This window comes from Lytechinus variegatus, chromosome 3 (genome assembly GCF_018143015.1).
Source record: "Lytechinus variegatus isolate NC3 chromosome 3, Lvar_3.0, whole genome shotgun sequence".
Taxonomy (NCBI): Eukaryota; Metazoa; Echinodermata; class Echinoidea; order Temnopleuroida; family Toxopneustidae; genus Lytechinus; species Lytechinus variegatus.
Genome location: NC_054742.1, coordinates 36970274 through 36994717, shown reverse-complemented (window position 1 = coordinate 36994717; position 24444 = coordinate 36970274). Strand labels below are relative to the sequence as shown.

Genomic DNA, 24444 nt, shown 5'->3' with positions numbered 1-24444 from the left:
TAGATCATTATCAAAAGGTTATTCAGTTTTTATTCATTGATCTACCCCATTCATCATAGATGGAATAAAGTGCTTCAGGGGACATTGCCTTAAGGTGGTATTAAGATTATCATTTTCAATAGTGTGCATTGTCAAATGTTACATTTTTTCAATTTGTATTAGTTGATTCTACCCAGTCACATTTACACTCAATAAAATCTTTAATTTTAATCTTTATCTCTCTCTCTCTCTCCTTCTCAATTTCCTCCTTTCTTCTTTTTGATATTTTTTGTTCTTGTAATTTTGCTTTAATTGATTGCTTAAAAATATAAATCTAATTACCTTTTCTGATCTCCTATTCTGTTTGTCCCTCTACTCCCAAACTATTCTATGTATCCTATTCTATCATTTTCACTATTTCATTGCTTTTCCTATCTTTCCATATCTCTCCCTCTCTCATTTCTGCTCTCTCTTCCTAATTTTCTCTCTTTTTGATTTTCTTTCATCCATCTCTCACTATCTGTGTGTGTGTCTCATCCTTCATCCCACGTACCCCTTTCCTTTTCCCCTGCTATTAACCTCCACAGAGGAAGTTCGGGCATATTCCATTGTTGAGTTGGAAAAATCACCTGGAGTGGGATTTGGTCTCACAATATCAGGTAAGTGTTTTTTTAGAATATTTTTTGAAAAGGGATTGGGATTGAAATTGCCACGGCTGTACTGCCTTGCTATCAAATATCTCAGAGAAATCCAAGTCAAAGGTTCCTGCATGTAGACAAATATTTCGTAAAGTGTGAGCTGAATTTCTTGAAAAAGAAAATATTGATAGAGTGATGACAGATCACTGATGAATACAAACTTATATAACATTATTGTTTGATGTAGGAGTAAGAGGGCAGCTAACCTTCAAAATGTAAATAGATTTGTTTTGAGGGTTGAATCTTTGTTTTGTTTTGGAAGTTTGGCTACCCTTCTGTTGTACTATAACTTTTGGAAAGGTCTCCCTTTTCAGAGTTGACTATGTAGTTTGGCAGAGAACATTGCCAGCACTCAACATAACAAAAACTACATTTATTTCCTTGGAAAGTTCTTATCAGATGATCCATATTGCAAGCTCGATAATGAATGTGAGAGATGAGCACATTGCCATCAACATTGCAGTTCAGTGCACTGTGCAGTTGTTATAGATATGATTGTATTAAACATACATTACATGCTAACTGAGTTAAATCTACCTAACCATCTTGTACACTCAGAAGTTATGTAGATCTGTCTGTAAGTTTGATGATGAGGGGAATTATATTTTGTATTGGGACTAGCGCTGTTATTAGTAAGAAAATTCTCTGTCGACATATCGCTTAAATTATCTTGCCAATATCGATAACTATCGATGTCACAATGCTCGCGCTGGTCAAAATTTGTATCTGCCAATATATCAACAACGCTTTAGAATCTGCGTTCCATTGAAAAAAAAATTATATAACATCTTTTAACAAACATATTTAGCGTAAATACATCCTCACCTTTCATGTTATTAGCATTATTTTAGGGTTGGATGAAATTTTCAATAAAATTTCATCCAACCCTAAAATAATAATAATAAGGCTTTTTGGACATCGATCTGAGCAGTCAAAGATTTTCACCTATCCGCCATTTTAATATTGTGCTATTGCATCTTCGAATGTAGATGACAGCAACACATGGCAGTACAGTGTGTTGCCTTTTAGCTTTATCCACCTCTATGGTTGGTAGTTGTTTTTAGTTGTTAAGTTGAGCTTGCGCTTTTCAAGAATATCGAGTGATGGAGTCGAGTGCAGTCACGATGATTGGGTTATCTTGATTGCAGCGAAGTTAGACCGTGTTTTGTTGCTGGTAAGTATCCGTATTTGTTGAGATTTTTGTTGCTGTTCTGTGATATTCCGTTCGAAAATCTACTTTCAAAAGGCAGTTTCCGTGAATTCTGTCTGATTTATGCGATATCGGAAAATCACTGTCAAAGTGTCATGTCCCTACATAATAGCGGGTATTATCGACATCAAGAGAAATGTTATCGATATCACTAAGTGATTATCAAGAGGGCTGGTGATAAAGAGGTTATCAATAACAGCATTAATTTGAACTAGTTTTCCTACTTCTGGTTATTCCAAATTCTTCCATTTAGTTCACCTAATTGTAAAATAGGATTAGGAGGTATTTTGCAACTTCAGGGAGTTTTTTTAAATTATTATTTTGGGGGCTAAATAGCCCTCAACCCAATATAAGTTTTACTGGATGCTATTGCCTATTTTACCTCTCTGAATATAATCATTTTGAATATGATTAAATTTCAATGTTCTTGCTAGAACAATGATTTTAAATTTCCCACTGAATATACATCTGTGTGTTGACTCATAGGGCTTCATGTACATGAAAGGAAACATACTTCCTCTCAGGTTTTTCATCAGGAAAACCTTGCACATGACCCTGACTAAAAGAACATTAGTATCTGCAATTTTTATTCAAAAATGTGAATATTTCTGTAAGGCAAGTTATCAAGTTGTTTTTCTGTATTTGACTTAAAGGCTAATTACATTTTGGACCCTTTGGTAAATCCAAAGTTTATTCATTTTCAAAGGTTGATTCATTTTAAGGAAAAAATGAAGGAGTGTATCATAAATTGCACATTGTATGAAAGATTTGATCTAAAATCTTATATTTAACACACTTAAAATGTTTGAGATTTAAATAAAAAGAATAGAAAATAAACAATTCTGTATTATTTCTTAAACACTTCTCAAGCATGAAATAGTCTGAAAAGTTCAGTATATAACTTCTGATATGCAGTCACTGAATTGATTAGATAAATGTTCAATGGGACTTTTTTTAAAGAAATGAAAAAAAAAATACTAAGAGCTAAAACAATTCAAATCCAACTTTTGTCAATGAATCATTGGGTAAAAGTATAGCATTCACTTATTTGTTGTAAAATTGGAATGTAAGATGGTAGTCCAATCTAAGTCACATTTCTGATCCCTTAAGCTCGGGTTACGCCAAAACCAAATTCTCACAATTTTTTTTTGACTGATTCTGCACGAATACGGCCTGATTCGGATGGTTTTGGTAGATTCAAATATTCTTGAATCCGTTGGGAATTTTCTTGCATTCGCGGAGAGAGAACAGAATACACCTAACACCACCCGAACATGTGTATTTTGTTGAATGCAGCTGATTCAGTTCTGGTTCATTAACTCTAGCTTTAAATACCAAAGTTGTAGACAGGGTTTAAATGGAGATGCATTAGATTTTATAATAAATGATTCAAGAAATGAATAGATAAATCAATCAATATATGAATAATAATCAGGCCTTCATTTTTGAGGAGCGCGATCGCGCCGGCGCTCCTAAAAAAAAATAAGGAGAGCAAAAAAATTTTAGCAGGAGTGCGTACGACATCTTGTAAACGTATTAACGTGACCCAGGCTTAGTTTCACCACAGATTAATTAATAGCTAACACAGCTATTGCATATATACAATGTTAAGAAAAATCTACAATTTATCATACATGTATTGTAATGAATTGATTTGAGCTCCTCACGGAGAGCGATTCTGAGGAGCTCAATTGAGCTCCTCAAAAAAATAAGGAGAGCGATTTATTGAGCTCCACGAAATTATAAACGTGAAGGCCTGAATAATGAATGAAAAATATGCAACAATAAATCTACATCATTAAAGAGATGAATGATTCAATGAAACAATTCCATAAAAATGAAGAAGTAATGAAATAATAGATACATAAAACAAGGAGATTAATATTTAAAAAAAAAACCTTGAAAGATTGTTTTTACACATAGATTTAGATTTAGAGATTCTTTATGAATAGAAGCAAATAGTTTGCATGTTCCCTTAATTCTAAAAGAATATGAGGAATAAATTCTCAATGAAGAAGATTAGACATTTTAATTTTCTTGAGACAGGAAGACAAGGGGAAGGATAGGGCAATATGAGAGACGTCAAGATCTGGCAATCTGCCATTGTGTATGCAACTACATCACAGGAAGCAAGTTTATATGACACTTTATATTTTGATTTCTCATACCATGGGTTGATGTCTTCAGGTACTTGATCTTGTTCTATCAAGTTCGAAGAGATATGGAAAACGTTTTTTGCTTTTTGCCTGATGTCCGGGACATTCTAGTTATTTTGGCTTGTTTTGATAGTTTTCACTGTATTTGCTTGGTGTGTGGGCAGAGGTTATTGCAAATGAAAAAAACAACAAGAAGATTTTGAATTAGGATATAATGACTCTACCAGGAGAAAAGAAAGAAAAATGTTGCATTTATGATGAAGTTTGGTTAAATATTTATTTTGGCTAGTGGATGTATTGTGGCCAGTTGATGTAATTTCTGCTTTAGATATTAAAGGATATAGATCTATATGTACTTTTGTAATCCTACTTTTCAAAGCATGTCGATAAATAAGCCAGTTCGTAGTTCCTTTCTGCGCATGATCAAAAGATTCTACGCATGATCAGAAGAAGGTCATTTGTACTAAAGTGACATGGTGGTTTAAAATCTAAAGAGATAAGCACCAACTTTGATGTCTTGATTATTCATATATTCTTTTGAATTGTCGTTTTCATTTACATCCACAAAAAACAACAATGCTTCCACGAACGACTGGTATTTCACAGTTTGTCAAGTACATTGTGCAACATGCTAAGATATACATTCAAAGTAGGAATGCAACAAATACCTTCATTAAGTGTTCATTGGTGTGCTATTCTAGTCACCTGGTCTATTCAATTTCTTCATCCTGCTATGTAAGGCAAGCTTACGTAATATCGTGCCTTGAAATCTGCCTATCATGATGAAAGAAATGAAAGGTCATTTGACCAAAATTGCCCATGAAGTAACTACGAACTGGTCTATTGATTGTAATAATTTCTTTATTCAAAAGAAAAGCAGTTTACTAATGATAAACAAAGTCAAAACAATGAAAGAGTATAACAATCAAAATCAGATCCATGAACCTATACTGGTTTAAGGCAGGTTGAAATGGACATAAATTTTGATATTACAAAAACAGAAAATAACATTAATTGCAATAGAAAGCAATGGTACTATGAAATAAAATTACTAAAGTAATCAAGATTTTGAAAAATCATTACAATGGAAGACAAAAACCTATATTGAAAATTGTCCTTTGAAACCCAAACAGAGAGATACCCTTATTTCTCTCCCACGCAGTAGCAATCTTGTGCTTGTATTGTAATTGTAAGATGAACAGTTTTGGGTCAGTCCAACCCTGAAGTGCGTGATCAAGAGCATGAACGCTACATGGATTATGTTCACCCAATGTAAATAGACTACCACCTTGAAACATCAATCACTATGTAGCGTACATATCCTGTTCAGACACACAAATATTGTTGTATAGTTATACTGAAATCATATTCATATCTAGGGAGATATCATGGATCTATACAATGAATTTGTACAAGGCAGGCCTAAAGGTATATAACAAAATAAGGTTGGAGCTTTTATGTCAAACTAGGATTCATGATCTTTGATTTTTGTCTCTGAATGTATAGCAACCATATAAAATAAGAAGCAGGAGTTATGTTGTGAATGCATAATATCCAAGCTGTCAGTGTGTGTTTATGTATATATTTTTATTTGTGTGTATTTGTGTTTGAATAAGTTAGTAATAGGGCTTTGAGGCAATAGGATGCAGCTTTAATCGCGATCACATCAGGAAATATAACCTTTGTGATCAAGGTCTCCAACAACTCACCATCTCAGCACTTTTACACTGATGATTCTGCCATATTTTAATACTCCTGACAGAAAGTAGAGTTCTTTTGTCTACATAGCTCTACATGTCAGTGGTGTAATAAGTAAAAAAAAAATATGAGGGGTCAGACATGGTGTATCAGGCAAAATTTGTAAATGTTGTGATTGAGCAATGTGATCTTGTTCAAATTTTGACCATTTTAAAACAACAGAAAATTGTGATAGATTTTGAGACAATATTCCGAAAAAATATGTCATATGTTTAACCCTTTCTTCCTTTTCTGAGTAGTGTTATTTTTTGTTGGGGAGGGGGTTCCATTGCCCCAAAACTAAAAAAAAAACTTTTTCTTGAAAGCAAATTGGTAAACCCACATGTGGTACATTTGAATTGGCAGTTTCTCTTTATCCTTGATGCTAGTGGAATATGATAAGAAGAGAAAAATACTTAATGAAATGAATCCTCTTCCAGTGCACTATATTATTTCATTCCTGAATGAAATTTGTTCAAAATTACCTTCTTATTTTATGGCATTGATAAAATATTAAAGGAATTCAGACATTGAAGATTTCCCTTATCCTTTATTTTATCACTGTGCTCAGAAAAATTGTAAGTTATGTTTATTCATTTGTGGCATCACAAAAATGTATGAATGATCATGCCAATATTGGTTAGATTATTATGGGAACAAGAGAGGGGGTCATGGGGCACCATATGCCCTTTTTCACTAAAATATGTGCATGTTCTGCCTACTCAGCACTCTTTTGTCTGTGCCCTGTGGCTTATAATATCCTGGGTCCGCCCCTGATTTTATATTTATCTTATTTTAATACTAACTTTTGTGAGTTTCATCTTTAGTAGATAGTAGATAAAGAAAAGAAAAGGATTGCCCTCAGAATTTGTTTGTCCCATGCATGGACTCATCAAAGGTTTTGACTGTCACCATGCATGAGGCATCCATTTTGGATTCTTAAGTCTTGGAAGCGTGACATATGACTTGATCCTTGGCCAAGATAGTAAGATCTAGTATGAGATCAAGAGAGGGTGTGGAAACATCCTAAGACAGAACATATTGCTGAATAGTGATTCTGAGCTGTCTTTCTGATCAACTTGGATTATATAGGTTTATATCAAGATCTAAGAAGAGATTTGCAGGATTGTAAGGTGTCATGCACTTTGACAAGCCCCTAGTCAGTTAAATGCTTTTCAACATCTGTCTATGGTTTTATTATGGTTGCTTTATGTGACTTTGGAGTCAATAACTCAAATAAAAAAAAATTGACCTGTGCATTTCGGTACCAGTAAAAAGAAATATCAAATGTGAAATAGGGCACTGAATGAAACACACAGGAAAATTACTATAAATAAATATGAAACTTATAGAGAATTAAGATTTCAGTTTCTTAACAGTGAGCTTAGAAGTGATAAAACAAAGTCTGATATTAAAGAGTGTTAGAACAAAACATGGCTATCCTCAAATTGAAATTTTGCTTTACTACGCCGATTTTGCAGATTTTTTATGTTTATGACCCATAATTTCCTGAAATTTTCTCCATTATAAATAAGGGATGTTGGATGTGTCTTGTCAACATTGTTGTAGTATATTCAGTGCATTTCTCATAGTGAAGCAAATTGACAATTAGAGACGCACCAAGTTTCAGGAGATCCAAGGCACGCATAGTCGTGTAATGTATGGAAGAAAAAAATCAGTAATCTTATTTTTTAGGAGATTAGCAACAGGAAATCCAATTAAAGCATGATGCAAAAATGTAGTAACATGATCAACAAATGTGCATCATGTTACTCCAAAATTAGGGGGAAAAGGATTAAGGGAGGAAATGTCTTGCACATTGAGAGTATTAAGGGTATTATATTAAATGCAGGAACAAAATACCAAGAAAGAGGTTGAAAATTGAATGCAAGAACTAAGGGGAAGCCTTGCACCTGTATGAAGAAAAAAAATAATGTGAAACTAACTGGAGTTATTTTGAATTCAAAGATTTAACTTCATTTTTACATTGTCTTTATTTTACAATTGACTTTTGTGACTGATAATTTTCTTTGTGTTGGTAGTTCTTGGAGAAAGATACCATGGCATATATGATAGTTTCTAAATCTCATGATTGTTTGCTACTTTATCAGTTCAATCCCAATCATTATGACAGTTATTTATCATTTAAACATATTATCAAGTTTGCATTATTATGATGAAAATCAAAATTATTGTAAATGAATAATCTCTTTTTGTCTTTGTAGGTGGCATAGACAAAGATGGCCGCCCCAGAGTTACCAACATGCGTCCAGGAGGCGTAGCACATCGCAGTGATGTACTTCAGACTGGAGATTTTATCACAGCAGTCAACAATGTGAAGACTGCTACTCTTAGACACGACGAGGTCATCACACTCTTAAAGAATGCTGGAAACAAGGTCTCTCTTGAGATTGAATATGAGCTCCCTGGATATGGTAAAAATATACTAAATCATTTTATTTTTGTTACTACAACTGGCTAATGCCCTTGGAAAAATAATAAAAAAGAATTTATTTATGCAATATTGAAGGAGAAAATGTGTTGTGGAGGAGAAGTAAATTATTTTCACAGAAAAACAAAAAAGGGGGGTACTCTGGGTTTTTCTGCTATTTATTGTGGTTGTGATATGATGGGAGATAAGAATTGATATCATAATTATGCCTGTTAAAGTACTTAATTTTTTTTATGTGTGAAATTAGTAGTTCTATATTTATTCTGATCTTTTTAAGGATTGTTGATCATATCTAAGTTTGAGAAAACTGACATGTTGATATGCATAGTTTGGTATAATGGAAAGCTTGCTACAGGGATCAGCAAAGCTGGTAGCTTTCTATTATCTTGGGAAAAAAGTAATTTATTGACATAGCAAGAAATAAAATAAAGAGTTAAGGACAATCAGGAATTAACAATTAATATAAGGAAGCATTTTAGGTGTGTAAAATCTGACAGGAGTGTATATTTATGAACTAAATCAACATTTTATTGAGAAACAGAAACTTTAATAAGTTGGTACAAAGGCAGCTATATTTTAAATATTCTGCAGTCCTTGACTCATAACCAGTGAATAGATTTCAGACTATAGGTTACTCACTGATTTTGCTACTTCTTCCTTCAGCTCCCATGAGTCCATCAACGGGTTATTCGAAGACTTTAGATGTTAGATTGACCAGAGAGGATGGTAGCTATGGATTCACCATCAGGGGCGGAGTCAATGCTACCAGTTCTAAGACACGCCCACTGGTTGTGACTCACATCAGACCGGGTGGACCAAGTGATAGGTAAATCAATTTCTATGTGGCATGCGGTGGTTAGCATCTGTTGGGGGTATAGAATTAGTAACAATGATTTTCAACAGGAAAATCCTGTTTACTAATTTATTGATGGATTTTTTCATAAATACTAATACTAATGCAACTTTTAAAAAATAGGACTTTAAAGTTGATCCAACTGGTTTCACAGAGCTTCTCTTTTCATGTCATTTACGATACTTTAAAGGATTGTCCAGGAAAACTGGAGCAAATGTTTGTTTCAGTGTAGGAAAATAATGTATTGTGGTTTTTGGTTTTGGAAGACTTGAATATGTAGGATGCCAACATTGATGTTTTTAGGTGCAATTTATATAATTCCAGAATTTAAAAGTGTACTGACAAAATCACTTAAAAAAGTATAAAAACAAATAATTCTAAGAAATGCTAGAGTAATCATTTATATCGTACCTACGAAGTCGTGAAAACCTCAATAATACCCAAATCGCAGAGTAGAACACTGGAGCATTTCTGACTCAAGGTATAAAAATGAATACTTCAGCCTGAAATAGAGTTAATGTTTGCTGTTGAAATTCATTGTCAGGTATTTCCACTGCCATGTTTAGGACTGGAATTGTGATGATTGATGACATGATGTAATTGATGATGTAACTAAGCCAATAAAGAGATATATCTAGACTTGAAGAGAGATGTATAGACTTAATGAATGGACCCATTATCTGTAGTTGATAACTAATGTCTTTCATAAAATGGAAGATGATACCATTCCATCATATTGATCTACTCTGACCTTTGACATGTACAGGGAGGGGTCATTGAAGGTTGGTGATAGATTGGTTGCCGTGGAGACAACAAACCTAAGTCAAGCATCTCACATGGAAGCACTCAACATCATTAGGCAAGGAGGAAATACAGCTGTGCTTAGATTTGAATATGATGTCTCCATCATGGGTAAGTATGGTGGTTCAGTGGTTTGACTCTGATAAGCTCCTTATGTAAGGTTCAGGATTCAATACCTAATACATTGCACATGTGAATATTTTATTTACAATAACAAATGAGAATTAGTTGTCAATTATTTTATCAAAGTAATGAACAACATCATTGAAGAAAAACAAAACCTGTCATTTTGTGAAGACCTTTGTTAAATAATTCAAACAAATTTGATAATGTTAAGTAAAGAAATAAAAACCTCACAAAGATAGATCCTTTCAGTAATATGAAAACATTTTATTATTCTATAAAATCAGTCATGTTTGCAATTGATTTTTAGTCTTTGTTTTGACATTTTGGGGGCTAGATGTTATCATAATATGTAATTGTGTGCAAATGTGAAAGGAAATCTATTCAAATTTACCTCTTTTTTTCCTCTCATATAATCTTGTATCAAATGATAACTACATCCCTCCAAAGTTGTAAATAACACTATCCAAGCGATATCTCCATACAGGCCTCCTTACTTACATGTTTTAAACACATAATTAATGTTGTGCAAAATATCCTGCAATCAAAATGCATTTGCATCTTCACAAATCATTTCCATCTGATTAACACAATGTATCCACCCATATGTAAGTCACTAACACTCATCTGTCCTCTATGTTCCTTTTCTTCCCATCATTCTGTGCACAGTGACTAAGTATAAGGTAATAACAGCAATCTGCTCATTTTTGTTTCTTATTTCATTTTTTTTTATTTTCTGCTGTCGTTATTGCATTTTACCACTTTTTCCATCATTTCCAAAATGTGTTTTCCTGCTTCATGTATTATGAAATAAAAGAAATACAATGTTAGAATATTTTATACTTTTTGCTTAATGGCTTTGTATACAGCACAAGTTGCTTTTCTTTTTCATATTTGCATGTGTTTTCCAACTTCTTATATTTATTTACATATTCTCAAATGAAACTACTGTAATGCGATTTGGTTATCTGTTATATTCTATTGCCTAAGTGCTTACAGAAGCATGAGTTGTTTTTCAAAGACCTTGTTTTATTACTTTTTTGATATATGTTTGATTTTTTTTCCATAATTAAAATTGGTGATTTATTAGTTCATGGTGCATATATAGTTTGATAGCTCTCTTGAGGAATTTTCCGGAGGGCCATTCAATAACATTAATTGTGATCCATAGTTCTTATTTTTTATACCTTGATATTCACTTGATGAGCATAGGAGTCATTGTTTGATGGAAGGGTGCATCTGATCCATCGGAGTATTGAGACAAACTTTTTTTTTGTAAATTCTGATTGGTTTCCATGGCAAAGAAGAAGAGAGTGTCGGTTTCATAGTACACCATGTATGCATGGTGCCTTGGAGGGTACATGTCTCTGACTGGCTAGATAAGTCACATGATATAAAAAACTAACTTTGTTGTATGTAGATCATAAAATGATATTCTTTAATTTTTTCATTTGTATCATTTGGGAATCATTCCTATATTCTTCTGGTACAAGAAAAGTACCACTGAAAGGCTTCTTATGTATGTCAGCCTTGCAACAAGAGTCAAATCATTAGATCACTCTTGTCAATTGATACTTGTGCAGCAACAAAGAATTACTATGAAATGGAATGAAATTCAATTCATTTCCAAATCTGTGAGTCGTAATCACTTCCTCTTATGATATTAGACTTTTCGAGAATGAAAAGAGAAGTCTCACTTCATTTTTATTCCATTTTTATATCCAAAGTTCCATGCAATGTCCAAGAATTATTTGCGTTCATTATCACTCTCTCCTAATGCCATTACTGCTTGCGTGTGTGAGTAAAGAACATTATTTCTAACAAGGCAAATCAGATTAAATTGGCCACTGATACATGAATAGATTTATAAACTCTCATCCATCCATCATCAACAACAAAGGGAAACTGAAAAGGAAGAGTAAAGTTGATTATAGGTTTGCAGATAGAATGATAAGATGACAAAGCACGTGTAGGAATCTAAAAAATGATGGTGTATAAAAAGAGTTGCCTGCGTCAAGGATCTGTTGTGGTAATTTGTGTAGGAAATGGCGTGGATATTAGTTAAAGTGATTACTGGATGTCTTGTGATACAGGCTTAGATAATAGAGATGGGTAAAGGAGCTCAAGTTTCTTGGCTGGTTCTGTCAGGTGGTATGGTGAAAAGGTCAAAGATTGTTACCCTCCAATCAAGATCTAGTTGCATCCTTTAAATGAAACAGATTCTATGATCTTTGTTCTGATTTTCTTATTTTTACCCAAGAAAGGAAACAAGATTGCCTACATCTAAAAAGAGGGAGTCTTTCAAACATGGATAAAGTTCAAACTTCCATAATAAGTACTAAACTAAATGCGAGAATCTCATCTTGCATGAAGACAAGTAAACTTTAGCTGATTCTGTGCAAATATCCAATAACCCAGAAGGGGTTTGGACTACTCCATGGGAATAGATTGTTGTTAATAAAATCCCCATGTGAGTCTAATGACTTCCTCCTGAGGGGTAATTGTAGATAATTTGTGTTTCATAATACATGCGCACAAGTTGCGCCCTTATTGTGATGTCACTTGTACACGTTAATCCTTAGAGGTTGGTTAACCAAAGTGTACCCAACACCATTCATCAATCACTGTGTTTCTCTTTCAATTGATTTACAAACTTCTTTTAAACACTAGTTTCCTAGGGTCTCATTTATCGTTATTTTTTTTTAAATCAAATATTTGTTTGACTTTCCAATTGTCCCTTGCACTATCTTGTATGTCTTGGCATAGAGTCACCAACCAACAAGCCTCTCATGATGATGAATATTGGTAGATAGATTGTTAAATGTAGGCTGTAGTGTGTTGCATATTCCCTGCATGATATTATAATCATAATGATAGTGTGGTTTGTGTAGCACTTTATGCCCAAGGATACTAAATTCAACTATTATTACCTCTGCTTTAAAAATAATTCTTAAAAACCATAAAGCTAATGTGCATAAAAGGAAAGAAAACTCCTGCAATATTCTTTGTTCCAGGAATATATTGAGAAACATATTTGTAATACATGGCTCATGATAACTAAACAAAGGTTTCAAAGGGATCAGCTTCCAGAATGGACTTACCAATATTGCAATTTTGCTATCAGGGTAAGTAATATGGTGACAGGGCATGTCAAGATCAAGGTTCCATGATAGTTAACTGTAATGGTAAAATGATCAGAAGTCTTCTGAAACAGGTCCCAGGTCAATATTTGATACTACCTCTCTGAACTTCGTGTTCATAGAGATAGGAAAATATACAAAACTATAAAAAGACAGGAAATTCATTATTTTACTAGAGTGATATTAACAGTCTTCCATCATGTCTGGTTACTGTAAGTAATGGTACGATAGGAAAAAAATGTGCAAATTAGTACCATATGTTCATTTTTGGTTCCAGTTCTGGAGTAAACCTTGAGTCAAATAAAGAATCAAAGGATAAGACAGGAAGTAGATGGTTCATGTTGCGTGATTCACTGGGTTGACTAAACTTTTAAACAGTCCTTACGGAGGTTTGAGGGAAGTTATTTTTCTTTATCCCCCTTTTTCCAACCCTGGAATCTTATATCCCTGGCCAACATTGTAGCCTGTCTCCCCAAGGCTCATTCTTGGTGAACAGGTAATGATACTCTTTTGTAGGAAAATTTCAAGTTTGAGGAGGAGGGTTTTTTGGAAGCAACATCTGAATAGCGTAAGCTCTGGCCCTGAGCTCTTCAGATTGTCCCACATTCTATACCCAAAGCATTTTCAACTCGTAATAACATTTAAAAGTTTCATAACATAAATGAGTTGCTCCAAAAGGAACATTGGGATTAGGGTGTGCTTCCAAACATTTTCTGTTTTCCAGTAGATTAAGAGCTTATCATGATTATAACATAAAAATTCACACTTAATTTCTCAAAAGTTATATGTCGAGACTAATGGACAATCACAGGAGCCTATTGACATATAAAGAATTCCCCTGCATCTGGGATGATAAATAGATTGTTCAGGGAGTACTGGTTAGACAAGAATCAACTCATCTTTTTATTTCAGTTTTTACAAAATTAATATTGAAGACTTTATATTGATTAAACTCCTATTCGTCTTCTTCTAATTAATGACACTTCCGTTGATACAATCTCTTTCCTCTAGAGCCTGTTCCATTTTCTGACTTTTGACATAACTGTTTTGACTGGTCTGTAATGCCCCATTTCTTTATACTGTTTTCAAAGTAAAGTATGGAATTGAGACAGAACGCTTGTGAATCATGGTCGAGTAAGTCTCTATAATCCTTCCCAAATGACAAGTGGGAAGTTTTTGATGATTATAGAGAACTGATGTTCCAAGGTCGGGGCTTTACACGCTATCCAAGCTTACAATATGATGTGGCTATTTTAGAGTTCTGACCACACCCCCTTGTTTGGATGTGAGGTTGTAAGCCAAAAGGTCACTGGACCCTAAGCTATAGGGATGCGTTAAAATGCTTTCTTACGCTAATGAATCACAAATCAAACTGCACAAATGTTGGTTAGCGTTCATTAAGTTTTTCATTGACACCCCTTCACCTACTGTGCATCACATTGAGTCTGACCTTGGAAGTACAGATCAACTTGTCTTGGGGTGTAGAGCAATCTAAACCAGAAAAAGGCACATATTCCTGTAGCAGAATCATAATTATATCCATTGCGTTTAATCAATTTGTAACAACTGATTTAGTGAAATTGCCTTTCAAAATGCTCAGACGTGTATTTTTATGACCACATATATTTGCTTGAATGCAACCATGGTTTTAATAATGTCTTTGAAAGAAAGCTGATTCCTGTTTATTAGGTAAAAAAGTGTCAATTGAAAGCATCCTAGATGTGAATGGTTGCGTGCTGGTAAGAACTAATTAGAGCAAACCCTGTTCTGTCTGTGAATGAACACTTGGCAGTCAACCAGTAATTTGTTGTGATTCACAGCTTGTAGCTAATAATAGAAAATCAAATTTAGATATCCCTAATAAAAGAATATAAAGGTACTCATGAATAGGTCCTTCATAGATTAAATTATAGTTACATTTGTTACTTTCCCCCTGTTTTCTGCTATTTTCCCTTTGAAATGTGTGTATTATCAAATTTTCATCTTCTGCTCTCTCTCTCTTTCCGCTATCTATCTCTCTATAATTTGGGCAATATTTAAAGATAATAGAAACTCAGCTTCATAATTGACTCAGTCTCTCTGTTGTAATATAAATTAGATTTGTTAGCATTATGTCATATATTGGTCACTTCCAAATTTAGACATCTGTCAAACTTCTGGCTCTTCCTCGTCATTATAATTTAGGTGGAAATAGGTATAAATTGACCAATCATTCATCATGCTTTCATCCAGTCTAGAACAAGATCATCAGTGTATCATGTTTCTGTATCCCAATCGTCTTCCTTTTTTTTTAATTGGAAAAATGGAGAATATTTAAGTGCAAGCTATTTATTTAGCAGTAATGAAAGATGTTTTAAAAAGTTTAAAAAAAAACTTCTCTTAAAATCTTTATTTAGTAAGATTTATGACAAAATGGTAGCTCCAGATCAGACAGAACTTTCGAAACCTACTTAAGATATATTAAGTATGAGACAAATAAATCTTCACTTCTGCATGATTTGCAATACTATGTCTCTGTAATTCTGTGCAATAATTCAGGACTACTTCTGACCTTGAAAAAAGGGGTTAATTTTATGATTTGATATCAAATGAAAAGAAATTTATTATGCATGGCTTCTTAAAAGACTGAATATGTACACTAATTTCTTGAACAGAGTCCTAATTGAAACTAAATTGAATTTAGCTGTAAACTATTGATGAGTCAGGGTCACTGAAAATTGATTAGAGGAAATTGTGACTTCCATTTTTTTAGTGATAGTTTATCAGCAACTTGTCTAGAAATCTTTAATCCTAACATTGCAGAAACTATGTACTATTCCTGGTCTGTGATAAAGATCATTCAGGGGACTTCATCTTGATTAAAGACTATAATATAATACCTGGCTAATGGCAAAGGAAGAAAGATTTGTGGATATGAACTTCTTAACTGATCTCTCTGTGGCTTGTGGCTTGTTACTCAATAAACCCTTGTGACATAAAGGGGAACAGCCTCTATAAATCTGGAATTAGCCTTGAGTAATCAATACTCACTTTGGTCACCTCGCTTTAAGATTACATTTACTTCCATATTTAGAGAAAAAAGTATTTGCATTTTATATTATGATTCGATACATGGTGCATTAGTTTGAAATAAAAACGTTTTGAAATTGTTTATTTCAAATATTATTAATAGTAAAATGACTTATATGAAGCATGTGTCAGTGTTGTTTTTCGTAAAGGTCTCTTTTTCAAATTCATTACATATGCTTTCTTTTCGTTGAAAAGTGAACAATTAGCTTTAGATTACATGTTTATAAACATGGATTTACTGTTGTTAAAACTTTCACCTGAAGGTAAATTGCATTTACAAGCATACAGTAGATCTGTATTCTAATATCAGTTGTACTGAGAAAATCAGCATTCTAGTGCTTGTTTTGATCATGTACTTACATGTACTGCAATTTAACTATTGATATAGATCTGATTGTCATATCACAGATCACTATTATCTCACACTTATAAGCCAAATACAATCCTCAATTAAGTATCATACTATCATATTTTCTAGATAACTGTATTTGTGATAAATTATTAATGGTCACAGGATAGGGATAATAGTGATTGAAGCAAGGGAAATAGTTCATTAATCAAAGATTAATTCAGGGATTAATGATAGTATTAAGTTATTCAAGTAGCAGTAACTTACAGCAGGTCAAGACTAAAGTGATTATAAAATCACTTTGCTGAAATTATCCTTCTCTTGTAAGATAGCTGATAGTCAAGGTTAGTCCATTGTTCCTTGTCAGGTTATTTGGGTCATTTTCCCTTATTTGCATTATGTTTCTGCTTATTTTATTATGTTTTCAAAGAGCAACAAATATTTACTTTAATATCTGTGTATTTTCATATATTTTTTCTGTGTGAATTGTCTGTTCATTAATGTTAGTTTGTTTTGAGTTTTGTGCTCAAATGATTTGAACAGTCTTTTATTGTTGTGCATTGTATTGTCATTTTTCAGAAAATCTTTCTTAATGAAAGTCTTATATCTTGTAGTTTCATTAAGTACTTTGTAAGGTATTTTGTTGGGATTGCTTTTTTGTACATGTACATGTCATTGCATTTTACAGTTTTTGTGGTAAAGTTCATCTGTAGCTTTTATATAAGTCTTATAAATTAACTTTAAAATCAATTTTTCCTCTTCTCCCCCAGTACTTTTGTAATAGCTGCATCTCTACATATGCTATCATCTACATTTTTTTCTTTAAGCTTCATCTTTTAATATTGGTCATATACTTTATCTTCTTTTGTTCATCAGCTGGTAATGAAACTTATTCTAACTTAATTTTCAACTAGGGAACTAATGGCTCTAACTCCTCTCTGAGAGACATGATAATAAGTGCATGCCTTACCACAGGGGACTAGTACACTGATTTAGTCTCAAAACTTAAACCTCTTTATTACTAAAAGACATCTGTAACACATCCATCACTTCTTTATCTCCTTTTTGAAATTCTACTTCGTTCTTGTACTTAAAGTTATAATCTCTCTTTACATTGTAATTCATTTTGTCTGTTTATTCATACTTTCAGAGGCAGTAAAGAATGCTACTGGTCCACTTCTGGTTGAAGTCTCCAAAACTCCTGGTGCACATCTAGGTGTGGGACTGAGCTCCATTCCAAGAAATGGAAAGTCTGTGATAATCATAGACAACCTCAAACCTGCTAGTATAGCAGATAGGTAAGAGAGAGAAAGAGGAAAAACATTATTTGAATATATGTCTTGATGTAGGATTTGGTTATGTTTGGAAGAACAACAAAAAAGGTTTAGTCTGAGCTGACCAGTATTGCAGACAGGTAGGTAAGTATGTCAAAGGTTAAGATTAGCAAAAGTATACCAAAGGCCAATTGTGTCTGTAGACACCATGGCCTGTATTTTGAAGTCTGGTTTACTTAGACCATGGTCTAACTCTGTGCTAAAATTATGGAAAGCCAAAAATGTCAAAGTTTTCCTAATATTTTATGTTTCTTATGTTTACTGTGCTCTTTCCTAACTTGTGAATGGTGAAGAAAGCTATCTTATTTATCCTTCTGAAACAGTTAAGAATGATTTGAGAAAAAAATGAGCTGATAATTAGAATTTTACAGTTAAAAATTATACAACTAATGACTATCCATAGTTAAACCACAACTTTAAACCATAGTTTGAATTAAACCAGAATTCAGAATACAGACCCATGTGTGGGTTCTTTATCAGTATTTTTTGCTAGATTTAGAATTCATGGGGCTTTCTAAGCCGTGTATCTGTAATGTTTATCTGGTTGATCTCTTGCTTGTTCATCTCATCTGATCAAAGAAAAATCGCATCTAATGCCCATCTGTAATAGATCCATGATTCAAGGAATTAATATTAGTATTTTTTTTACATTTCACTATATATTTGTCAGCAATGCTTACTTAAAAAATAGCACCAAGTTAGATTGTAATAGCACCTCATTAAAGTGAATCTAATCGAATATTCATGTTAATAATTGTATCTCAATATGTTTGATTATCAGATGTGGTGCTCTTCATGTTGGTGATGAGATCTTGACCATAGATGGATTGACCACTACTCATATGGGTGTAGCTGAAGCTATGAAGCTATTAGCATCTGGCACAGAGCAGGTCAAGCTTGAGATACTACCGGTCAGCCAAATGACCCCTAGATTGACCTATCATAGAGATATGCAGAAAATGGGAGGTATGTTACTTAAGACTATCATGATACTGTTAGAAGAAGATGAGGATGATAATGAGGAGGAGGATTAGGATGATGATGATGACGATTACAATGATGAGGATGATGATGACGACGAGGATGAGGAGGAGGAGGATAATGATGATGATGATGGTGATGATGATGATGATGATGATGATGATGATGATGATGATGATGATAATGGTGGTGTGGATGCTTGTTTATATTTTGTGAATAGAACGAATAAGGAGAAAGGTGTTTTCTGTGAGAATTTGAATGTGTGTCACCAAATAACAAGTATACTGCTCTACCAATGAGCAATTGGTGGTAGTTATACTATGATTTATTTCATAATGAAGAATAATACATATTTAAAACCTTATTTCCCCCAAGGTAGCTAACATGGGAACACAGGCTAATACACTTTCAGTGGGATTCTGTAAAAATCTCTTCTTCTAAAACATCATTCCTTTTTTCTACTATTGAAGCATCATACACAAATTGAAGTGGTTGAGCATTTTTGGATCAATTTTGTCATTCAACAGTACAAGTAACTCAACTTTTTCTTATAATCCTAGGTCAAGCATCCCGATCTACAACCCCGTTGATGCCAGGTTATAGCCACAGTAGCCTATCAAGGGTAGGAACAATGAACTCACAAAACACAAGGCAGCAAAGCAGTACGCTGGCACGGAAACTCAGATCAAAAGGGCATAAGACAGGATCAATGTGTAAGTTATTCATGGCAGGGTTGTTTAAAAAAATATTCAAAATAAATACACCATTAGCAATCTAGGTAATTTCCAATAGGTTTTGTTTAATTAATAGATCCCAAATGTCAATATGAGATTAAAAACTAAATGTATATGGGTCTTCTCAAAAGAAAGCCTATTATATAATCTACAGACCCCTTTTTCCATTTTATAGAATGCCAATTCCTTGTTCTTTGGTGATATGTACGAGCACATGACAAAGCTGGCATATAAACAATACAGATCAAGCTTAACAAAAAAACAAGCACATTCTTTCAAGAAAGAATACTCTACTCTCAAATCTCCACTTTCTCGCCTATTCTTTTCTTCTCTTCTTTGCACTGTTTCTAAAACACTCCACATGGTGTACCGTAAACCACATCAGCAAACACATGCTTATCACTACAAACAAACAGGTTTGATGGGCATTTTAAACTAATGTAGTATTGTTCTATTGGATTAGCTTTGATTTTCATGGTTTTGGAGCCTGAAAATTGATTTCCATAAATTTTTCTTTAATTCCACATTTATCTTAATTTTTTTTCCTTTTGTGTCCACAGTATCTTTAGCATCAACCATCAACGGCCTTTCATCACCTCAAGTATGCCACACAGACACTGTAGAAGTAACCTTATACTCTAGGACAGGTGACTATGGAATTCAGCTACAGAGTGGTGTCTTTGCTACAGAGATCCTCGGCTCTCCTGCTGTTGTTGGCTTTGTAGAACCAGGTGGAAAGGCTGAGAAGTAAGTCCATTTGTTGGGGCTCGTTTCATGAGGCTTGGTATTAATTGCAGGTGCCATTTGATTGGCTCATATCACATTTTTCTGAGAAAGGGAAAGATTCCTTCATTAATGGGAAGTTTAAATGGGGGAGGGAGGCTATGAACTCTGTTATATGGTCCAGTATTAATACATCTGACTCATGATATCAAATGTGGGTCCATTTCAAAAAGAGTTACAACTATGTTTACTTTGTTGTAACTATGATGGGAAGCTTGATTGTAAGTAGCTTCTGAGCACTGTTAAAATGGTAGTTGCAATAATGACAAAGTTACCATAGTTGTAACTCTTTATGACATGGTGTGCTGATGTGTAATTTAAAAAGTCTTTCTTTCTCAATTACATTTACAATTTTTGCTCCATCATAAATGCATAGCTTAGCCATAATGATATAGTACACACTCATACACTATACCAATAATTTTGGTGATGCAAATTTAAAGAATCTCAGTGTGAATTATACTTACATTATTTACTGTGCTATATTAGCAATTATGGGGTAAGATAAAGTATTACTTCTCTTGCCTCTTGTGCCTTTTAGGAGTGGTGTAATGCAGGCCGGTGATCGTTTGATTGCAATCAATGGTAGTTATACTGAAGATATGACAGCGGATGAAGCTAACCATATCCTGAGGGAAAGTGCACCACAGGTCACCTTAGAAATAGAGTTTGATATTGCAGGTAAGAGCTAAATCTTGATTCAGTAAAGCTCACTTCCGTCCACGTTCAATGAGATTTTTTCCCTGTAGACTATGAAGCAATAACACTGTTGTCTTGACCAGCTTGAATACACAGGTAGCTTAATATTAATTGATGTTCCTTTGAAGTCTGATGACAAGCTCATTGAATAAACTTTACAGACTTTATCTAGTTTCTTCTTAGATTACTTGTGGGTGGGACAAGCTTTTTCAAAATTTTCCCTGAGTTTAAAAAAATTATTTTTATGATTTTTTAGTCTGGCTGTAAATTTTTCAATATATAATCACATTAATTTGAAGCTGTATAAACATTACTCATAATTTATCATTTAAATACTTTCCTGTTGTAATTATTTTTTTCAGAGTCTGTTGTTCCTAGCAGTGGTGTCTTTAATGTCAAGTTGCCTGTTAGTGAAATGGGTCTTGGTATAACACTTACAAGTAAGTCACTCCTTCACTTTGTTTTGTAGATCTCATCATTTTTATAATGTTGCAACAATGAAATTGAAATTAAATATATTGGAGAAAGTATGAGCATTTTGTTTTTATTAGTAGCACTGTACATATTCTTATGCAAGTGGGATACATAGACAAGTTCATAGGTGTGCTCAACATGCAAAATAAGTAGCACTACGTCAAATGGAAATCAGTAATATATCACTTCCTCTGTCACCAGTGTAGAACTTTTCAGAATATTCTGTTTCATTGATGAGCAATCATGAACCAAGATACATGTGAAACAATTTTGGTAGTTCAAGAGGAAAAATTGAGTTTTGCTTGTGTATATTATCAAGTATTGAATGTCTTGTTTATTTTATTTATTTCAGGTCTTAAACACAGAAAGTTAGGTGATGGGCTTCTTATATCAACAGTAAAGAAGGGCAGTGTAGCAAACAGGTAATGTTGTTCAACTTGTCTCTCTCTCTCACTAAATGTACTCTTGTTTTGGCATTTCTGGCTGCTCTAGCTTCTTAGCTGAAATTTAGGTCATCTTTTGGCTAATTAAAGTCAAAATTGAGTGGAAATACCAGAGACACAGAAAATAATTTGAAAATTATGATTTTGCAGGAATAGACAAATTTTGCTGTTTTTAAAGTCACTTATTTACTTCAATAACTCCATACATCTACTTGATTTGCTAGTTCAGCCCTCTGGACTGCCACACCCGAATAGAACTCCCAAGGATTTAAAAAGCGCGAGCGCGCCCTCTCCCGTTCAGGCTTACTACCCATGATCACCGCGCAATTAGCGTCCATCTTCCTCTTTTGCTTTCGGCAAGCCACCTGTCAAGACGTGCTCAGATAAGTCTCCTAAGAGCTCAAATCTTTTTGAGCTTTGGTATATTATTTTCGCTTATCTGTGGTGCATTCTCCCTTTTAATTTCAATCTTTCCATTTGTGTGTAAGATTGTGTTCAGAATTTACACTTGGCGTGACACTTAAATTGTTTTTCTAACGTTTGAGTTCTCGTCGCGCCGCATCGCTAGCGCGTTCGCGAGGCACCGGGCTTGGCCTGCCTACGTGGCAGCAAGCCTTCACCACCTGTCATGGTTATTGTTCTTCACGTTCAAAGCGTGGTGGCTTTTGGTGCCGTTTTTGAATTAAATTCTAGACAGCCTCTACACTTTGTTGTCGAGGGTGTTATTGTTATTTCTTTTTGCAGGTTGGGATCTTCAACTCTGTTCCTTCCTTGCTTTCTGGAATTGATTTATTAAGATTTTCGATTGATTATTCATTGATTAATTCTTCAATTCTCTTTCCTTTCTGTTCTGAATAAATTTCTTAATTGATATTTTATTCACAGGCGGATCTTAAAGCTCAATTCCTTTTTCCTTCTGTTCTGAATAAATTTCTTGATTGATATTTTATTCACAGGCGGATCTTAAAGCTCAATTCCTTTTCCTTCTGTTCTGAATAAATTTCTTGATTGATATTTTATTCACAGGCGCATCCTAAAGCTCAATTCCTTTTCCTTTCTGTTCTGAATAAAATTCTTGATTAATATTTTATTCACAGACGCTTCGGGGATTGTTTAATTCGGCTTACGCAATTATACCTGATGATTGCTTGGTTATTCAATCCCCCCCAAAAAAAAAAAAAAAAAAAAAAAAATTTTGTTCTTTACAGGTGGGGTCTCCTTCCTGTTAGAAATTTTTTTGACCTGTCCCGGAATTGTTTTCTTCGTTCAATTCCCTCTTCCCCCCTAGTCTTATATATTTTTTTATTTCGACAGGCGGGCTCTACGATTCCCTTTGAGGATTTACTGTGTCGTTCTTCCTCTTGGAATCGTTACTAGAGACGTTCCTCCTTCCTCCTGTTCTGAATTTCTTTACCTTTCCACAGGAGGTTACTTTTTTTTTCCTCTTGGAAATTTTCGTAAAATTTCTCTTATCTGGAATTATTTGTCTCTCAATCCCTTTTCTTCCTGCTCTGAAATGCTTGTTTTTGTGTTTCTTCGCAGGTGGAAACTTCGTTCTCTTCTGAACTTGCATTCATTTTTGAATTTTTGTTTCGAATTTTTCCTTCGGGCACAAAAAAGAGAATATAGTAGGGGAACCTTGTAGGAGTTTCTTTTTTCAAAGCCTCCGACCTCCTTTTTATTTTCTTACAGGCAGATACCTAAACTATTCTTAGGTTCTTCTTCCTCCCTACCCCTCCCCTCTTGTTTTGTTCTGTTTGCTCAAACAAACTCCTTTTAGGAGGAGGGAAAGACCACTCCGGTCTCCACTTTTAATCTAAGCGAGATCTTTGTAAAAAAAAAAAAAAAGAAAAAGAAAAATTCTTGTTTTTCCTTTTTCAGGGTAGAGAGAGGTATCTTTGAATGGGACTAACACAGCCCCAGAGGACCTGGTGCCCTCCACGGGGACCGTCCCGATTGCAAGTTACAGAAGTCGGCCGCCTCCAGGCGAGCAGGAGGGACGCCGCGGTGAGCGCCCAGCGGCGGTGAGTATGAGGGTGCGTCGATCAGCATTCCGAATTTGCGGTCGGATGCTAACAGAAGGAAGGCCGAGACTGTGGTGCCACGGTCTCGGACAAAGGAAAAAGTGGTAGCCAAGGCTTCCAAGCCTAAACTAGGTCCTGCCGCCGCAGCACCCATAGGGCTATGCGACCCACCGGCTACCGGGTCACCAGAAGTCCGGAGGGAGAGTGCGGTTCTCTCCCCCCGGCACAGGTCAGGATCTCTGCCGTATAAGTCGTCCTCCGTTGACAGCATCGGGAGAGATCGCCCAGCCCCTGACCGCGAGAGGCGTCACACAGACTGTAACCACAATCTGATCGTGACCACAATCTGACCCCGTCAGATTCGGGTGAAGTTTCGTTGTTGGCGGCCGCCCTGCCAGGGGCGGC

At 34.5% G+C, this 24444-nt stretch overlaps 1 protein-coding gene across 4 annotated transcripts in view; it reads left to right on the top strand.

Annotated features, from left to right (window-relative positions):
- LOC121410917 (glutamate receptor-interacting protein 2-like) overlaps positions 1-24444 on the top strand; it is a 64772-nt gene that overhangs the window by 26019 nt on the left and 14309 nt on the right. For all 4 annotated transcript variants that reach the window (XM_041603302.1, XM_041603303.1, XM_041603304.1 and 1 more), the window contains 11 exons: positions 567-638; positions 8006-8215; positions 8896-9058; positions 9852-9997; positions 17718-17865; positions 18683-18867; positions 19443-19595; positions 20177-20363; positions 20941-21080; positions 21461-21538; positions 21925-21994. In XM_041603302.1, the coding sequence (XP_041459236.1) occupies positions 567-638; positions 8006-8215; positions 8896-9058; positions 9852-9997; positions 17718-17865; positions 18683-18867; positions 19443-19595; positions 20177-20363; positions 20941-21080; positions 21461-21538; positions 21925-21994 (1552 nt within the window). The remainder of the gene's footprint in view (positions 1-566; positions 639-8005; positions 8216-8895; positions 9059-9851; positions 9998-17717; positions 17866-18682; positions 18868-19442; positions 19596-20176; positions 20364-20940; positions 21081-21460; positions 21539-21924; positions 21995-24444) is intronic.